We start from the raw sequence: 15,897 nt of genomic DNA, 5'->3' as shown, positions 1-15,897 counted from the left end.
ATCATTTCAGTAAGATTGTTTTAAACCCCCCCCACACACACACAGAAACAGTAAAAGCACCATAAGTGGACTCCAAAACACTTAACTCTGTTAACATCTGCCAGTCTGTTTACAAAACTAAAGCTCACACATGACCTCAGTCCTGCTGTTAATTCTACCATGTGGTACCTGAAAGAGTCAAAAACTATAGAACTATCATTCATCATCCAGCTTGAATCAAACTGCTCCTGCAAAGTGATTTAACATTGTCAAATAAAAGCAGGAAGAGACAGGAATACATCACTTCTACTTCATTCGGACTGCTTTTTTCACAGCTTTGACAAGATTTTTGGAGGACACAGGAAGTTATGAGAATTATGATTTCGACCTATGATGAAAGGCTTGGGTATAGAGAATTTAGAGAGCATGAACAAATCATTCAAAGCAATTCAAAGAAATGATCTACAAAAATGGCCTGCCTCTACATCCTGCATTCGGTACCATTTAATAATAATACCTCCACAAGCCTATGATGCCAAGCTATGCCAAACCTCAGAGGAATGATTGCAACAGGCTTTATCAGCATAAATCAGGTTCGGCAACGTTACAAGTCATAAAATGTGTCCTGCATAGCCAAACTACCTAAACAACACCATTTTGAAGGGTAGGAACAGACAAAATTTATTCGAGAAAACCCTCTCGTTTGATCTTGGAAAAATAAGTGTGTTTGTGTAGTACCAAGTGTAGAATTACATACAATGTCTGTGCTGTGTATTGTTAAAGTATGTTCATTGTTTTTAGAAGCATGCTCCTATGTACCTATATTCTTGAGAAACAATGAAATACCAGTCCTCCTGTCCTCTTATTTTTTCTGACCTGCCTGATGCCAACCTACTTCTGGATGAAGTTCTCTTGAATTGGAAACCACTAGCTGCATTTGATATTTTTCTCATGAACAGCCAAAAGATCCGTGGGTAATTGTGGAGTGTTAAAAACCATATTAATATACACAGTCTGATACAATGGCTTTTAAAGACTACAGTTACCATGAACCGTTTTGGCTTCAGGTTTGAAACTGGGTTTCCTTTTAAATTGGGTTCCTCTCTAGGTTTCTTCCTCGTATCATAAATCGATATTCGCAATGTTACACAAGTTTTAAAGAAAAATAAAGGTAAATCATTGTTTTTATACAGTAATACATACTACAAAGAATAACATTGCAAAAACATGTATTGTTCCCCTAATATTATTCACTTAATATTCACAGAATACTCATATTCTCACTTTCTGATTCATTTCTACAAACAAGCTCAGAACAAATATAAGCCAAACACTTTAAGACTTTCCTCTTCCTAATGTTGCTCGGAAAGGATACACTCAGAACCACATACACACCCACACTTCACTGTAAATCCTGTCTAAACAAAAGTGGAGCTGCGTGTTAGGAACGGCACCACCGAGCTCTTTGAAAGGGCACGGCTGTGGGGAAGTGTGGAATGAGAAGCAGAAAGACACTTGTCCGAGCACGCTCTGTAGCTTTCCAACTCGCTTTTGCGCAACAAACACAAACTGTGGGGAACCCACACACAGACCTTCTCAAATATCTAATAAAAATAAATCAATCAATAAAAAAAGCCCAGGCATGGCAGTTTGATGACTACACACTTCCTCGGGTGCTCAAAAAGCCGATCTTTATGAGATTACGCTGGTTCATTACAAGTAGCTTGGGGTTATTTGGACAAGACCATAAAGAAAAACCTCATGAATAGAGGAGGCACCCAATTAACATCAGGGCCATTGCAGAGAGAATGAGTCTTTCATCAAAGACCAAGAAGCAGGGCAGACTCCCATGGCAACATACGCCCCAGTCATGACACAGTGGCATGACCGAACTTTTAGCTCAATGAAAAAAAGAAAAAGAAGACAGAAGGAATCCCAAACACTCGGATAATCAAATTCCTCGTGCATAGCCAGACAGATTGTACAGAAGTGATATGAATAGTGTGTCTCTCAGCCACTGTACATCGACAGAGTCGCCCATTGAGTGTTCGTCATTAAATATTTTCTGCCCTTTTGGGTTGCACCCACACTATACTGTGAACACAGCCTCTCAGCTCGGTTTACTAATTTACTTAAATATATTGACACATATGCCGCATCAGTTCAAAATTCTCAAATCTGATTGGCGTAATGTTAATTAAAGGGTCTATGTACTCACACATGCTTTATACTTTTTTATAGTAACATAAGTATCAATCAACCAGATATTGCTATTGTGGCTGCTCCAATTAAATTGATTTAACCTCATTTACTAATAAAGCTAAACAAAATTTCTGCCATATTTACAAAAGTTTCAGAAGTGATGATGTCATACTGCCCTGCATATGTTAATAAATGCTAATTTCCTGACCAATCAGCTGACTTGCATTTGCATTTGGTGACACCCACAAATTTATAAAAAGCAAATATTACAGCTTTAAAATTAAAAAAATGGGTTAAAAACTAAACTTCTCTGAGGTAGAACATCCATCTATGTCAGAAGAAATATGTTTTGACTTCCAATGGACCTGATCATGGACTTCAAGCTCATAATGTAGAAAAAAAACTGCCATCTTTTTTTTTTTGTTAGTTTTTTCGACTCTCGGCCAGAAATTTCTCGCACACCAAAAAACCCTAATCAAAGGTCAAGGACACACTAGAGCGAACATAGCACACTGCGCTACATTAGTGCTGGTTCTAATAATATTTTGCAGAGAATTAAGAGAAGGTTTCATGACAAACATACACCCCAATCAACTAGAACATTTAAACCAATGACCGGTAAAGTGAACGACATTGATAATCCTCTTACGATGGGCCCCGATAAAAGAGTTGAATATATTTAGGTGCAAGCTCTTAAAGGTGATGTGTTAGAAGCAGAAACAATAAGTAAGCAATCCAAAGTACACTGCTTAATGGCAAAAGGTATTTCCCCTAATAGCAATGGCCACTTTACAAAATGATAATGCCCCTTGGCTCATTGGAAAAATTGTTTATAAATTAACAAATTAATAAATTGTTTGTAAAGTTATTTTTCTTTAACTTAAAAATAATCCTTACACAAGAAATTACATAATTAAAAAAAACCTAATACAAATGACAAGTCGTCTAAATCAAGAGATTTTTCTGGCAGACTTTCCTGAAAACATAAAATACAGCGTGCAACTGAATCTCTTGTTTGTTATATACATGATAAGTGGTGCAGAGAATTTTGCACTCTGGTGAGAATGGACTTTATGAGGCCCTGGCTTCCAGCTGGGCTTGACGCCCGAGAAGTCATCAGTCACACGTGTCAGAGTTGATAGGAAATTAAACTCCAGCTACCTCTTTACACAACCAGAGACAAACAGACAGCCATATAAACACAAGTCTGAGTTCGGCGCTTCGGTTCTTTAACGGAAAGTGAATAAAAACTTTCACAAAATAAATCCCTAATAAAGCAGAATCACATGAGAAGTTAAGTAGAAGATTAATGTGACATAAGCCTTTTAAAACACTGCAATGTAACCTATTAGTGGACTGGTTCTGCTTGTGTGTGACTCAGGACACAAATTTCTGCAGCACAGGGAATGTCAAAAACCTCCAAAAGCGGGGCTTGGAATGTCGGAAACTTCCAGAGGCAGAGCTAGGAATGTCAAAAACCTTTACTAGCAGGGCTGGTAATGTAAAAAGCCTCCATAAGCAGGGCAGGGGATGTCAAAAACCTTCACAAGAAGGGTTGGAAATATTGAAAACTCCATAAGCAGTGTTGGCGATATCAAAAACCTCCATAAACAAGACTAGTGTTAGGGTTATTTTATGTCAATAAAATAAAAAAAACAAGGCTGGGAATGTAAAAAACAATAAGAAGGACTGGGAAATCTAAATCCGAATCCTGTAACAAAGTTATTTTTTTTATGTTAAGTTAAAAATACATAAATATTAAATATCAGACTAGTCTTGCTAACTATGTAGTGGTTGGTGTGAATGAATGAATGGATGCCAACACCATTCATACACCACAATGTCCTCATTAACTCAAATATCTATAGATAAATAATTGATTCTGTAATATATTTTGTTTCTGGCGTATTTTAAGCTCCAGTTTCCATGACAGAATTCACCAAACCCAAGCACACACAATTTGGTGAGTCACTCTGAACACTGTAATAATTTGACATCTGCCCTGCAGTCACAACTAGGATCGTAAAACAGAGCTAATGACCACGTGACGCACATCACTCCTCCGTTGACGAGTATATAAGAAGCTTTTCCTCTTCAGGCTAGTTCACGAGACATTTCAAGCATTCACGCTTCCTCCTTCCTCTTTTCTTAACTCTATCTCTGTCCCTAAAGGCATCTGCGGGGTGTAATTGACATGCGAGGAATTAAATGCCCAAGTACAAATGAAAATTATTTTTACCAAACACCTCTTGGGACTGGAAAAGAAAGTAGTAACAGGAGAGAACAAATCAGGAGCTCAGAGATAAGCAGATTATGTGGACAAAAGTGGACAATAGAGTGGGGAAATAAATCCTTATTCAAAATGTCATTTAAAAAAAATTTCAGTAAGTAATGCCATTTAGTAAAAATGGCAGCATGCTATACACATTATATAATGCAATACATCAGAAAGGCGTGTGCAACACAGTGTGTCATATGTGCTTTTTTGCCTTTGTATACAGTATATATTGAGGTCCTGCAATTACATTTTTAATCAAACCCTTAACAATTTACACAAATAATAAACATTCAAGAAACTTGCATGACAAATGCGAAGCTGTTTTCTCCTTAAAGCACAGAATTCCTCATCAGTGCAGCCCCAACCCAGGCCTCTAACAACCGCTCTGACCGACTTCTGAAACATTCTCCACACTGTGCAGTTAAGCATCGTTCTGCCCAGCTGTTGCAACTGCAGTCCGAGCATCAGCTCGTCCATTCAGCACATAGCCAGCATGCCAGAGGTCTCTGGAGGATCATTACCTTCTACCCAGAATCTCTCATGCAAGGGGGCCGGGGCCTCCTGACTGACAGCAAGCCTGGAAAATACCTCGCATTCCTTCATGGCACCATGCTTTTAGCAGATGCTACTTTAACTGCGAAACACAGGCAGATGTTGGACAGAGGGGGTAAGAGGGATGCAGCAAGAACAAAAATATTACAGAAATTCACACTTAATGTGGGTCAGAGCAATCAGAATTCCCTTGGAAAAGAGGCTTTGTAGAGTTTCGGTAAAGAATGGAGAGAAGAGAAAGGAGTGTACAACACGGAAAGAGACTTTTAATTAATCGCATAGTGAGAAATAAAAAGCGAAAGGGAGTTGAGGAGGGAAATTCCATGAACTGAAATAGAGCCGGGTAGAAACAAAGGTATGAGGAGATCATTAACATCATTCAAGAATTATAACAAGATTTATAAAAAAAATTTTAAAAAAAAGCTTCAACCTGTCATCTTATCTGTGCAGTTAATCTATTCAAACAATTCCAACAGAATTTAATAGGCAAACAGTCGAATTACAGTACATGGTGGAAAAAAAAAAGGAGGAGAAGTAGTGTGAAAGAAAGACAGAAGTGAAATGTAGAAAACTCGAAAAAGAGAACAGAAACTTTGTTCCATTTGATATGAGATTTGTTTGAAATCTACTGGAGGCGAAACCGTCAGGAGCTGGAATGTCCCCTTTCGCTAAACATAAGCCAAGTCTGTGGTTAAACTCCAGTCACACCTACTTACAGGAAAAGCAGAGTGTGACAAGTAAAGCACTCTGCTATGAACTTTCTTTTTTATATATATAAAATATTTATTGACATGCAAACCAGCATTGCGGCCACATCTTTTATTTACTTTAATAAAGAGAGAGAGAGAGAGAGAGAGAGAGAGAGAGAGGTAAAAATGTGAAAAGCTCATTTACAGAAACTCAGACTACAAGTGCTTTTGTAATTTCCTGGTAACAATCCCAAATTGCGTGTTATATCAGTGTTGTACAAAAAAGTAACACTAAACTATAGATGCACCTAATCTATGCCCCTGACTGACAGCTGGACATGTGCCCACAAAACATTTTATATAGTTCTACATAGCACCAATACAGAAGACACCATACACTGTATTTCACTGACTTTACTAGAAGTTTTTAAGGTAATCAGTAACCTGTGTTTTTTGTTTTTTAGTTAAAACTCAATGTTTTAATCATAGGAAATATCTTGAAATATTTGATAATTAGCAGTTATTGTTATTAATTAACAAAGAAAAAGTGATTGCCCAAATCTGAGACCTGTATCTTCTCTCTTGAAATAGACACCTGACCTGTCCAGTCATATCTGGTTCTTACCCAAACTGTTACCACATAGTTAGAGGCACACAATTATATAGGATGTCTTTGGATACAGTGGCGTAAAATTTTCCATTTCACTTGTCTAAAGTACCTGAATTGAATACTAATGCCATTGTGGCTGAATGAGCATAAATCTCCACAAACACACTACAAAATCTAGTGGAACATCGTCCAAGAAGATTGGTGGTTATTATAACAGTATGATATTCAAAACGCACATAAGAATCTTATAGTCAGATTTCCATAAACTTTTGTCTAATTATTGTTTCTTAAACTTATGGAAGTGAATTGATTGCTTCATAGATTTTTTTTTTTTGGTTATACGAGAGCCATATGTGCTGCGTTGTTAGATATCATGGCTAAATAGACTAGCTAACCATTTGTAGCTAGCTTATATGACGGACTTAAAATGAGCTTTATTCAGCAAAAAGTACTCGAGTTTTATTTTTGAACTTACTTAAAAAAAAAATTTATATATAACAATTCTGAAGAATGCTCCTTGTGTAATATTAGAAAGTTTCCATTCTGGTTAAAACAGAAACTTCCCCAAACTTTTGCCACAACGTTGGAAGCACACAAGTGCTAAAGAATATGTTTTAATGCTGTAGCATTACAATTTCCCTTCATTGGAACTAGGCCCAAACCTGTTCCTGTATGAACAAGTGCATAAATACACATACATAATGACATGGTTTGCCAGGAATGATGTGAAAGAACTTGGGGGAATTTTGTACAGAGCACTGACCTTAACCTCACTGAACAAAAATGAAAAAAATTGCACCCAGGCCTTCTTCTCCAACACCACTTACTAATGCTCTTCTGGTTGAGTTAAAAAAATACATCCAGTCAACCGTTTCCCCTGCATCCAAGTTCTTACTTGAACTGGTGGTCCTTGGTGCTGCGTGTCTTGGCCAGGAACCTCTCAGCCAGCTTCTCCAGATTGCGCGAGTAGTCCATTTCGATCTCGGCCTTCTTGCGGAAGAAGTCCTGCAGGTCCTGGAGGAGCTGCACACGGAGCTCACATTGCTGGTCCAGACATTTGAGCTGCTCTACAAGCTGAGCTCGGATCTCTGCCAAAGATTGAAAGAGAGGTTTACAGTTAATTTCTTTGTGGCATTCCTTCCAAGTTCTGACAAGTCATGTACAAGGATTTAAATGTATTACCACAAGCAGTCTTTTATTATTTTAAAGCACCATCAGCAGCTGTACACGGTTAACATTCAGGCTGTTACAACCTTCAGAAGTAAATCAAGCTCAGTGCAGCTCATCGACATTTCATCACCTAACCCACCCAGGAATGTGGAGTGGGCTGCTCATTATGAAAAAAGCTGGAAATTAGATGTTCCCAGTAAAGGTGCATACAAGCGATTGCTTTAATGAGAAGAGTAGTTTAAAGGTGGACAAACATTTTGTTCAATAACTAGACTCTCGGATTAGTAAAAACTCCAATGTGCTGCCTAGCCCAAGCCGAATTATTTGCAACTAACAGTTTCAAGCATAAATGCGAATAATATTCATTAACTATGCATAACTAACAAACCACACATTTTTTCAAGTCTCCTGATAACGTCTTCGGTATTAAAGCAAATAATGTTTTTCTTTATTATTACTTAGCTAATGGCGAGCACAATTAAGTCTATGGATGTTCCCTCCATCTTGTCATATTACATAAAATCTGTGAAACCCCTCCATCATAAACAAAATCTTATATGTCTGAAACCCTGAACAGCTTTACCTTCGACTGTTACAAAACCCTCTCTTCTCTTCTCATTCACCTGGTGCTCTCATTTTCTTCATCTTTCTCTCCCTCTTGCTCACATAGACAGTGCACTGAAGCATGGTCTCAAATTTATTTACTCTACTTACAAATGGAAAACTGAAACACTGAATTGTGTCATTTTTAACTCTGAGGAGCCACCATTAAGACAGGAAATTATGCTGAAATCTGACAACTCTACAAAACACACATCAGAGACAATGTCAATACTGCATATTTCATGCATCCTACCTACACATTTAAGAGGATTCAGAGAATCAAGCTGGAATGAAAAACCTTGAACTGAACTTAAACAGGTTGATTTCAACCATAGAACAAACGGATATGTAACAAAAAAAGGCACATATTAAAATGACTGTCAAATCAGACGATATTTAAGAAATGAATACACAACTTAAAGAGAAAACATAAACCTGACATTTTAAAAGCTTTTCAGACTGGAGACTGATCATACTAAATGATTCACATTTACCTTTGCATTGTCTGCTATAAAGAAACGTAATAACTTTGGTCTCCTTCATCACCATGCTATCCCATGTCACAGTAGAGTAGAGTATGAAACGAACAAAATAAACGAAAGCACTGATCGCCCGATCTGTCGGCTCTATTGTGTTTTGAGCTGAGAGTGGCAGTTCCACTGTGTCAAAGAGAAGTGGGATTTTCACTGTCTCTGACCTCTTTCCCTCCGTCGCTCACACTCACTCACTCACTCTCTCTCTCTCTCTCTCTTTCTCTAAATACAATAGTGGAGACTTTGATATTAATCCCCTCTTTAGTGACCTCACATCCCTCTATATTCTATATCAAAACATGCATGTTAGAAAAGGAATATAGCATGAAATCAGGAAGTGATCTAGCTGCACCTAAAATATATCTGACTCACAACCGTTCATAACACCTATGGAAAATCGGCAAGATGATTGACAGCATGATTTAATAACAGGATGTCCAAATTATAATTAGGACCATTGTTGGATGTTCCCTAAGGCAAAGCACACCTTGCTTTTAGAAGCTACAATGCATTGATTTTCATTAGGCAAAGCTGCAGAGAAGCAATGTTTCTACCGGCATCCCGTTTTTTCCCCCTCAGCCTCAGCATGTATATGTGTACAAAAGACACAGTACTGAATCTACAAACACACATTTAAACTGTAGGGTGTAACTCTTCATACACTCCCAACTTCGCTAACTAGCTATCCACTCGCAGAGTTAGCTAGCAACAAACCATATTGAATTTGCTAAAACTTTACAATACTGATTAGAGACGCAATTGGCATTACAAAAAGCAAACATTTCCCATCTTTCTGCTAAGACAGAATGCAACAGCATTTCTCTCTGCTCGCACAGATTTACTCTCTGCTAATCTTTTAGCATAGAAATTATCTGGGTAAATCTTGGTAAGCCACTCAATATACAAGCTTTATTTCTGCTTAATTTAGTTTCTCACTGTTTCAAGTGGTCTTTGTTCAAAGGATGTAGTAATGAGAATCATGTACACGTATGTATGTGTCACAAAATTAAAGATGTCATTCTAGTGTTGCCGTTCTAGTGTTCTATGCTTTAATGTGCTATCACCCCACCATCTCGCCATTTTCTAATATTCTTTACAGTATAGGTATCAAAATTAAAGACGTCGAACTTTATTGGATATTCCCGCCTTAAATAGCACACCCATTCACAATAAGACCTTCTATACAGCAATCAGTTCAAAGTAAATGGAATTTTGGTGTTAGTGTCCTTTAGTCTTCTTCCACACAGACATGCACACTTTCTAAGGATACAAACACATTTTATAAGGCACAATCTTCTCGGTTACACTGAAATAATCATTAAACGGGCCTGCTGGTTTGCATGCTTTGTCAACACCTGTCACATATAATTTCCCGCTTGCTGTATAATTTACACGAAACAGGAAATGAGTCAGCGTCTCATTGAAATGCCCAAAGATACTTAAGAGGACTTTCTATAGAATTCTGCAATTTCTATAAATGACAGAGGAGCTTACAACACTGACATGCACAGCTCAAAATATACGCCATAACAGATCAAGCAGGCAGCATGCCACAGTATAATTTGGGAGATTTTTACTACTTTTTTTATTTGATTTTTAAGAAGACGACAGTATTTGTGGGAGGAGGGGGAGGGAGGCTTTTAGTTAGGATTAGAATAGTTAACATTATATTTCATCAGGCAACACATATTACTACATTATTCAAAATGGAGTCAAATAAATTTTTCTTTTCAACTCAGCCCTGGTTGGGTGACCACAGTGGTTGAGGGCATGTCTGAAAATTTTGGATTTTTTTTTTGAAAGATTTTTAGAAAGATTATTTAAAAATAAGATATAAACTGCTTAAAAAGGTTGGTTCCATTTGTGTGTAAAACTGGTTTGATGATCCTGCCTTTACTAGAGAAAGACAGTTTAAGAAATATACATCCTACATAACTATGCCTGGCAAAGGTGATGTCTCAGACTTCTGTAGCAAAAAGCAATAAGCAAAAAAAGAAAAAATCAAATAAAAATTGTGTTCAAAAATTAGAGCATGAAGAACACCAGAACCTTGAATGTCATCTGATACAATCTCACTATAGTCACAGTTAGATATGTGCTTAGATTTTCCACAGATATCACATTTTCCAAAAAAAAAAAAAAAAGATTCATGCCGTCATGAAACCCATGTGGCCATACAATCACTAAGGGAAGTAACAATAATTCTCTAACAGAGAAGTGGGTTTTGGGAAAAGACAGTGTTGCGAAATCCCTAAAAATCTAAAAATATCGCAAATGGAAAACTTCTCCTTTTGGTCATCGCGGGAGAAACATGAAACCAAAGGCAAGGTTAAGCTAAAAGGCAATTCAGAACCAATTTCAGCTCAACTTATAAATTATGCATTTAAAATGATTTATTTGCAGAAGAGTACTACTTTTTTTTTAGAAAAATAAAACACTCAAAAGGAAACTAATCACAGTAACAAAACAAGTAAGAAAGTAAGAAACCAACACAAAGAACCCTGAATAAAACAGACCATTTCTGAAATGCAAGTGTAGGAATAGGTTGGTAATCTACAACTGATGAACAAAATCCATTCTCCATTCCATTTTTTTTTTTTTTTACAGTGAGTATTTCCATAAACATAGCATTTGCATTATGGATTAGACTGTCTGAAATATCTGAGAGCCGTGACACATGACCTTAGGACTGCACTCACAGCAAAACCACCTTCCCCCATTTCCCATGGATATGTCAGTGATGATCAGTACTATAGATCATATTAAATTTGTTGTACCAGACCCTATGCCCAAACTGCACTCTATCTACAAGGCAGAGAGACTTGCTGTCATATGCAGCCCACATTCTATGGTCAGGAACTTTGGAATTATCTTAAAGATATATGGAGCTTAAAAATATTTCTCATGTCCCATCAATGTCACTTTGTGCTAAAAGTTTGTTTAACCTTGATGTTTAAAAAACTTCAGGAAGAGGGGGACTACTCAAGAGCATTTAAACAATTCAACAGATGTGCATTTTTGTGCTTTTTTCACCCCTACACTGTCTATTCTAGAAAATCTGTCTTGTTATATCATGGTCCTTAGGTATTACGTTCCAAACTCTGGGAATGGAGACAAAAAACATGCAGAAAATCATCAGAAAGCAGTCCAAAATGCTACCCATGCTCTAGTTTTATAAACTTTAGTGCCACATCAAACAAAGGCGGGTTACAGTAATTGGCAGCAGTGTGAAGAACTCTGTCCTACCAATTTACATTTGTAACTAGATCACTCATCTACACATCATACATACCATACCAAAAGGAACACTACTGCAAACCCGTAAAATTTGCATTATCTTATCGTTCGGTTAATACTATATTGCCAAAAGTATTGGGTCACCTGGCCATAAGTATGGTATGTGATTTTTGAGCATTGCATTCCACACTTAGACCCATTTTGCTCTTAGAATTCCCTCCACTCTTCTGGAAAGCTGTTCCATTAGATTTTGGAGTGTACGTATGGATATTTGTTTTTATCAGCCATAAGGTTATTATAAAAGGCAGGTACTGATGTAGGTGAGGAGGCCTGGGGTGCAGTCAGCAATTCATCACAAAGGTGTTCAGTAGGCGTTCTATAGCAGGCCACTCAAGATCTTCCTCTCCAAAGCGTGTAAACCAGATCTTCAAGAAGCTCACTTTGTGCACAGGAGCATTGCCATGCTGGAACAGGTTTGAGTTTCCAAATTCAAGTGAATGCAAAATTTGATTATAGCACATCTAAAAACATCTTATACAATTGAGTGCCTCCAGCTTTGTGGTAACAGTTTGAAAAAGAACCACATATAGCAGGGTAGGTCAGGTGACCCATTACTTTTGACAATATAGTGTATATATTTAGACCCCTAATAAGCAAATCAGAGGCAATAGTGGTAGGGAAAAACTCCTTGAGACAACAAAATGATGAAATCCTCAGAGCAAACAAACACAACAGGGATTTGCTCTCTGGAGGAGAGGGATTATTGTACATTTGCTAACACTATGAACAGGTATATATGTATAATATACAGCCCAGAGACGATTATTAATGGTTTTCTAAACCAGGCTATTGAGGCGTATCCTGAGCCAAGTCCATTCTCGGCCCCCACTCCTCATCACCCCAGCTGTCACTAGTCGCTGGTTTCTACACCGGCTGTCCTAGAAGGCCGCTCCCAAAATCTGTCATGTTACATTATGTTCCCGAGGCATGGGGTTTCAGACTATGGGCATTGAGCCATGCAAAAGATAAAAACATGCAAGAGATAGCCATGTTGAGCAGGATCTCCAAAGTGCTGCCCATGTTCTAGATTTAGCAAAGATTTGGTGCCATAGATTAGGCTTGCATTACAATCATGGAGAAGCAGGGATCTGGCACCTGAATAGCAATGCATGTGAAGGCAAGGTAGCCATTGCCATTTCACAGCTACAGGGGTCCCTGGTTTGATCTTGAGCTTCTGCCTGTGAGGAGGCCAACACATTCCCCCTGTCTGTGCAATGGGTTTTCACAAGCCCACCAAAAACCTGCCAGTAGGTGGACTGGCTATGTTAAAGGTGTGAATAAGTGTGTGTGTTGCCCTGTGATATAGGAATGCTGTTCTATACAAGGTCTAGTATTCCTGCCTTGCAAGATAGGATTCAGATCTACTGCAATTCAGATGATTGAAATGAATTAAAGATGCAGGTAGCAAGCCTGGAAAGAGGGTGTCTGTGGCATTCTTCACCAGTACGACATTATGATTAAAATGAGACTATCCGAATTACAGTCCTAAAGACCTTGTCTGTCTGCCTTTATGCTTGATCTAAAATTATGGCTGACACAGATCAAATCCTGTCACATACAGGCACTTCTTGTTTGCCTCTAAACCAGCTGAAAACACTTTGTGGGGCAGTGTTTGGTCAGAATTCTGTCTTTCCTGCCATCACATTGCAAGATGCAGGGGGATGAGCATTTCTTAAAAAATTTATGGTGTTATTTTTTAGATGCTGAGTAAAAATGTTTAGTCGAGTTAAAAAAAAAAAGGTAGGCTTCAGTTTTAGAGAGCGGGTTTGGCAGGGATTTGTTCTAACATCAGGGAACATTGTAAAGCAGAGATGTTAGGGAATATCATAAAGATATATTCTTTGATTTTGAGGCATTTGGCATTTGTAGCAGAAATCTGCTGCAATTTTTATAGACCCGAAAGATATCGTCTTTATGAATCTGGAACACTCTGGATTCTCTTTTGATTTGGCCCAATTAAGAGCATTTCCTGGGACAACAGAGAATCACATATCCACTTGTTCAGTGTCAAATCAAACATAGGGAACAATACCAGGGTGCATGTACATTTTTGTAGAGATTTGGTTGCTGTGTGGTCCAGCCCTAGCCATACAGCTGCAGAAAGTAGGAGTAGGTACATAAAAAAATGCATGCAAACATACATGAATACATATGTGTGAGTGGTGATGGAACACTCAGCATTGTGCAACTATAAGCCACCTCATTGTGCTTGAACTTTTACAGTTGATATTACAAAGACCATAATGACTATAATGAAACAGGACGCCTGAAAGGAGGCAGTTGTTTTTCCGGAGAGGGGGTTGCTGCATGTTTGCGTCACTGGAGCAGCTCAGAGGAAGGCCTACATTCATCTGAGCAAACAGGAAGTGGAGGACATTGAGAACTGGGAGGAAGTGGGCTTGCTTTCTTGGAGTCAGAGAGATAGGGTTAAAATTTTCAAATTGGAACTAAGCTGAAGAAAAGAACAGTCTCCTATATCCAAATCTCTGGAAAGTGTATCTCTCCTCAGAGTAACAATGCTAAACTATGATTAGCATCTGTCCTGTGTATACGCAAAGAAACAATTTCCCCAGCAAGAGACACTACTTTACAGCAGAATTAACATGACGATTTTGTCCCAACTGTACTGCTCTAGACAAAAGTGTCACAATGTAAATACATCACAGCTACAATGCTCATTTACAGCCACCAATAGGAAGAAAAATTTGATTTTTGGAATTGGATTATATGGACATGACAGAATCAAATACTCTAGCAACAAAAATAAAATGTAAACAAAACATGGTAATGGACGGACAAAAAAAAAAATGGAATCGCATTTTCTGTAAGAGCTTTGCTTTATAAAATAATGTCTAATGTATAATCTGCCACAGAATACATGTCCTTTTATAGAATTCAGTCAAGACTTTATTGGGCTCATATAATACAGTGGGTGGAGTCTCAAAAGCGCATCAGAATAGCGGAGTCTGAAAATGATTTTGAGTTGAGAACTGTTCATTCGAAACCAGTGGCTAACAATTAAGTCTGAGCTGTTGCCACGTCTCATACATGCTGCATTGCCTCAGGGTCCTTAGTGCAATTTTATCCAGTGCTCACTATGATGTTTCAACAAAATAGGATTCAAATGAAAGACTCAAGGGAGGAGGTGTTTCGATTTCAGCAGGTGAAAAAGAAAATGAAACGGGGGAATTTGACGATTAAAAAAGGAAACAGCTATTATCATGTACATAAGCTGTGTATTAAAGTAAAAATGAAGTGAAGATTGACATATCCGCATTGTGTTTTACCAAACAAGTATGCTCTCGGTATCCTCAAATTGATAAAGAAAAGCCGTATTATGGCCCTTTTGTGATCAGAAACCATCTTGGGGATCATATGGCAAGATACAGATGGAGAGGAATTAAGAGGGGGAGGTGGATGAGAGAGAGGGTGAAGGAAGAAAGCGAGCGACTGCATGTTGTCATGCCACTTCTCAGTATGCCAAAGAGCATCAGAATGAAGAAGTGGTAAAGGACAAGGTCCCATTACGAAGCAGCTGTCAGAGCAAAAGAAACCACTACAGAAGAGGAACAAAAGGACAGGAAGCGTATGTATGTGTGCAAGTGTGTGTGCGTGTGTGCGTGTGTGTGTGTGCGCTTGGGTTTGCCTACAGGCCTATCTGCTTGTACCACCAAAATAAGCCGAAGCTGACAGAATACCAGCAAATCATTTTACCCACCAATTTTCATAATCAAGACGTTACTATGGAAACTGCCTTTCTCGCACCATACCCAAGACTACAAGGTATGAGATTAAAAATAAAACGGTTACCAATCGTACTGCATGATTAATCATTTTACGGGTAATTGGGATGCCGCTGGCAGCTCAGATCTCCCTACAATCCCCCCTCCGGACGAATTAACAATACAGCTTTCCTTGCAAATGCAAAACGTATGACCAAAACAAAACGGTTACCGTGGAGCAGTTTAGAAAAAAATGGAGCCA

At 38.2% G+C, this 15,897-nt stretch overlaps 1 protein-coding gene across 5 annotated transcripts in view; it reads right to left on the bottom strand.

Moving 5' to 3' along the window:
• srgap2 (SLIT-ROBO Rho GTPase activating protein 2) overlaps positions 1-15,897 on the bottom strand; it is an 85,860-nt gene that overhangs the window by 38,319 nt on the left and 31,644 nt on the right. For 4 of the 5 annotated variants that reach the window (XM_046875703.1, XM_046875706.1, XM_046875707.1 and 1 more), the window contains exon 3: positions 7,206-7,398. In XM_046875703.1, the coding sequence (XP_046731659.1) occupies positions 7,206-7,398 (193 nt within the window). Of the gene's footprint in view, positions 1-7,205; positions 7,399-8,577; positions 8,726-15,897 lie in introns of those variants that run through there. The other variant, XM_046875705.1, reaches the window with a different exon arrangement.

The sequence above is a fragment of the Silurus meridionalis genome, chromosome 19 (assembly GCF_014805685.1).
Source record: "Silurus meridionalis isolate SWU-2019-XX chromosome 19, ASM1480568v1, whole genome shotgun sequence".
Classification (NCBI taxonomy): Eukaryota; Metazoa; Chordata; class Actinopteri; order Siluriformes; family Siluridae; genus Silurus; species Silurus meridionalis.
The sequence above is the reverse complement of the archived record's forward strand: the minus strand, read 5'-3'. Positions and strand labels throughout refer to the sequence as shown.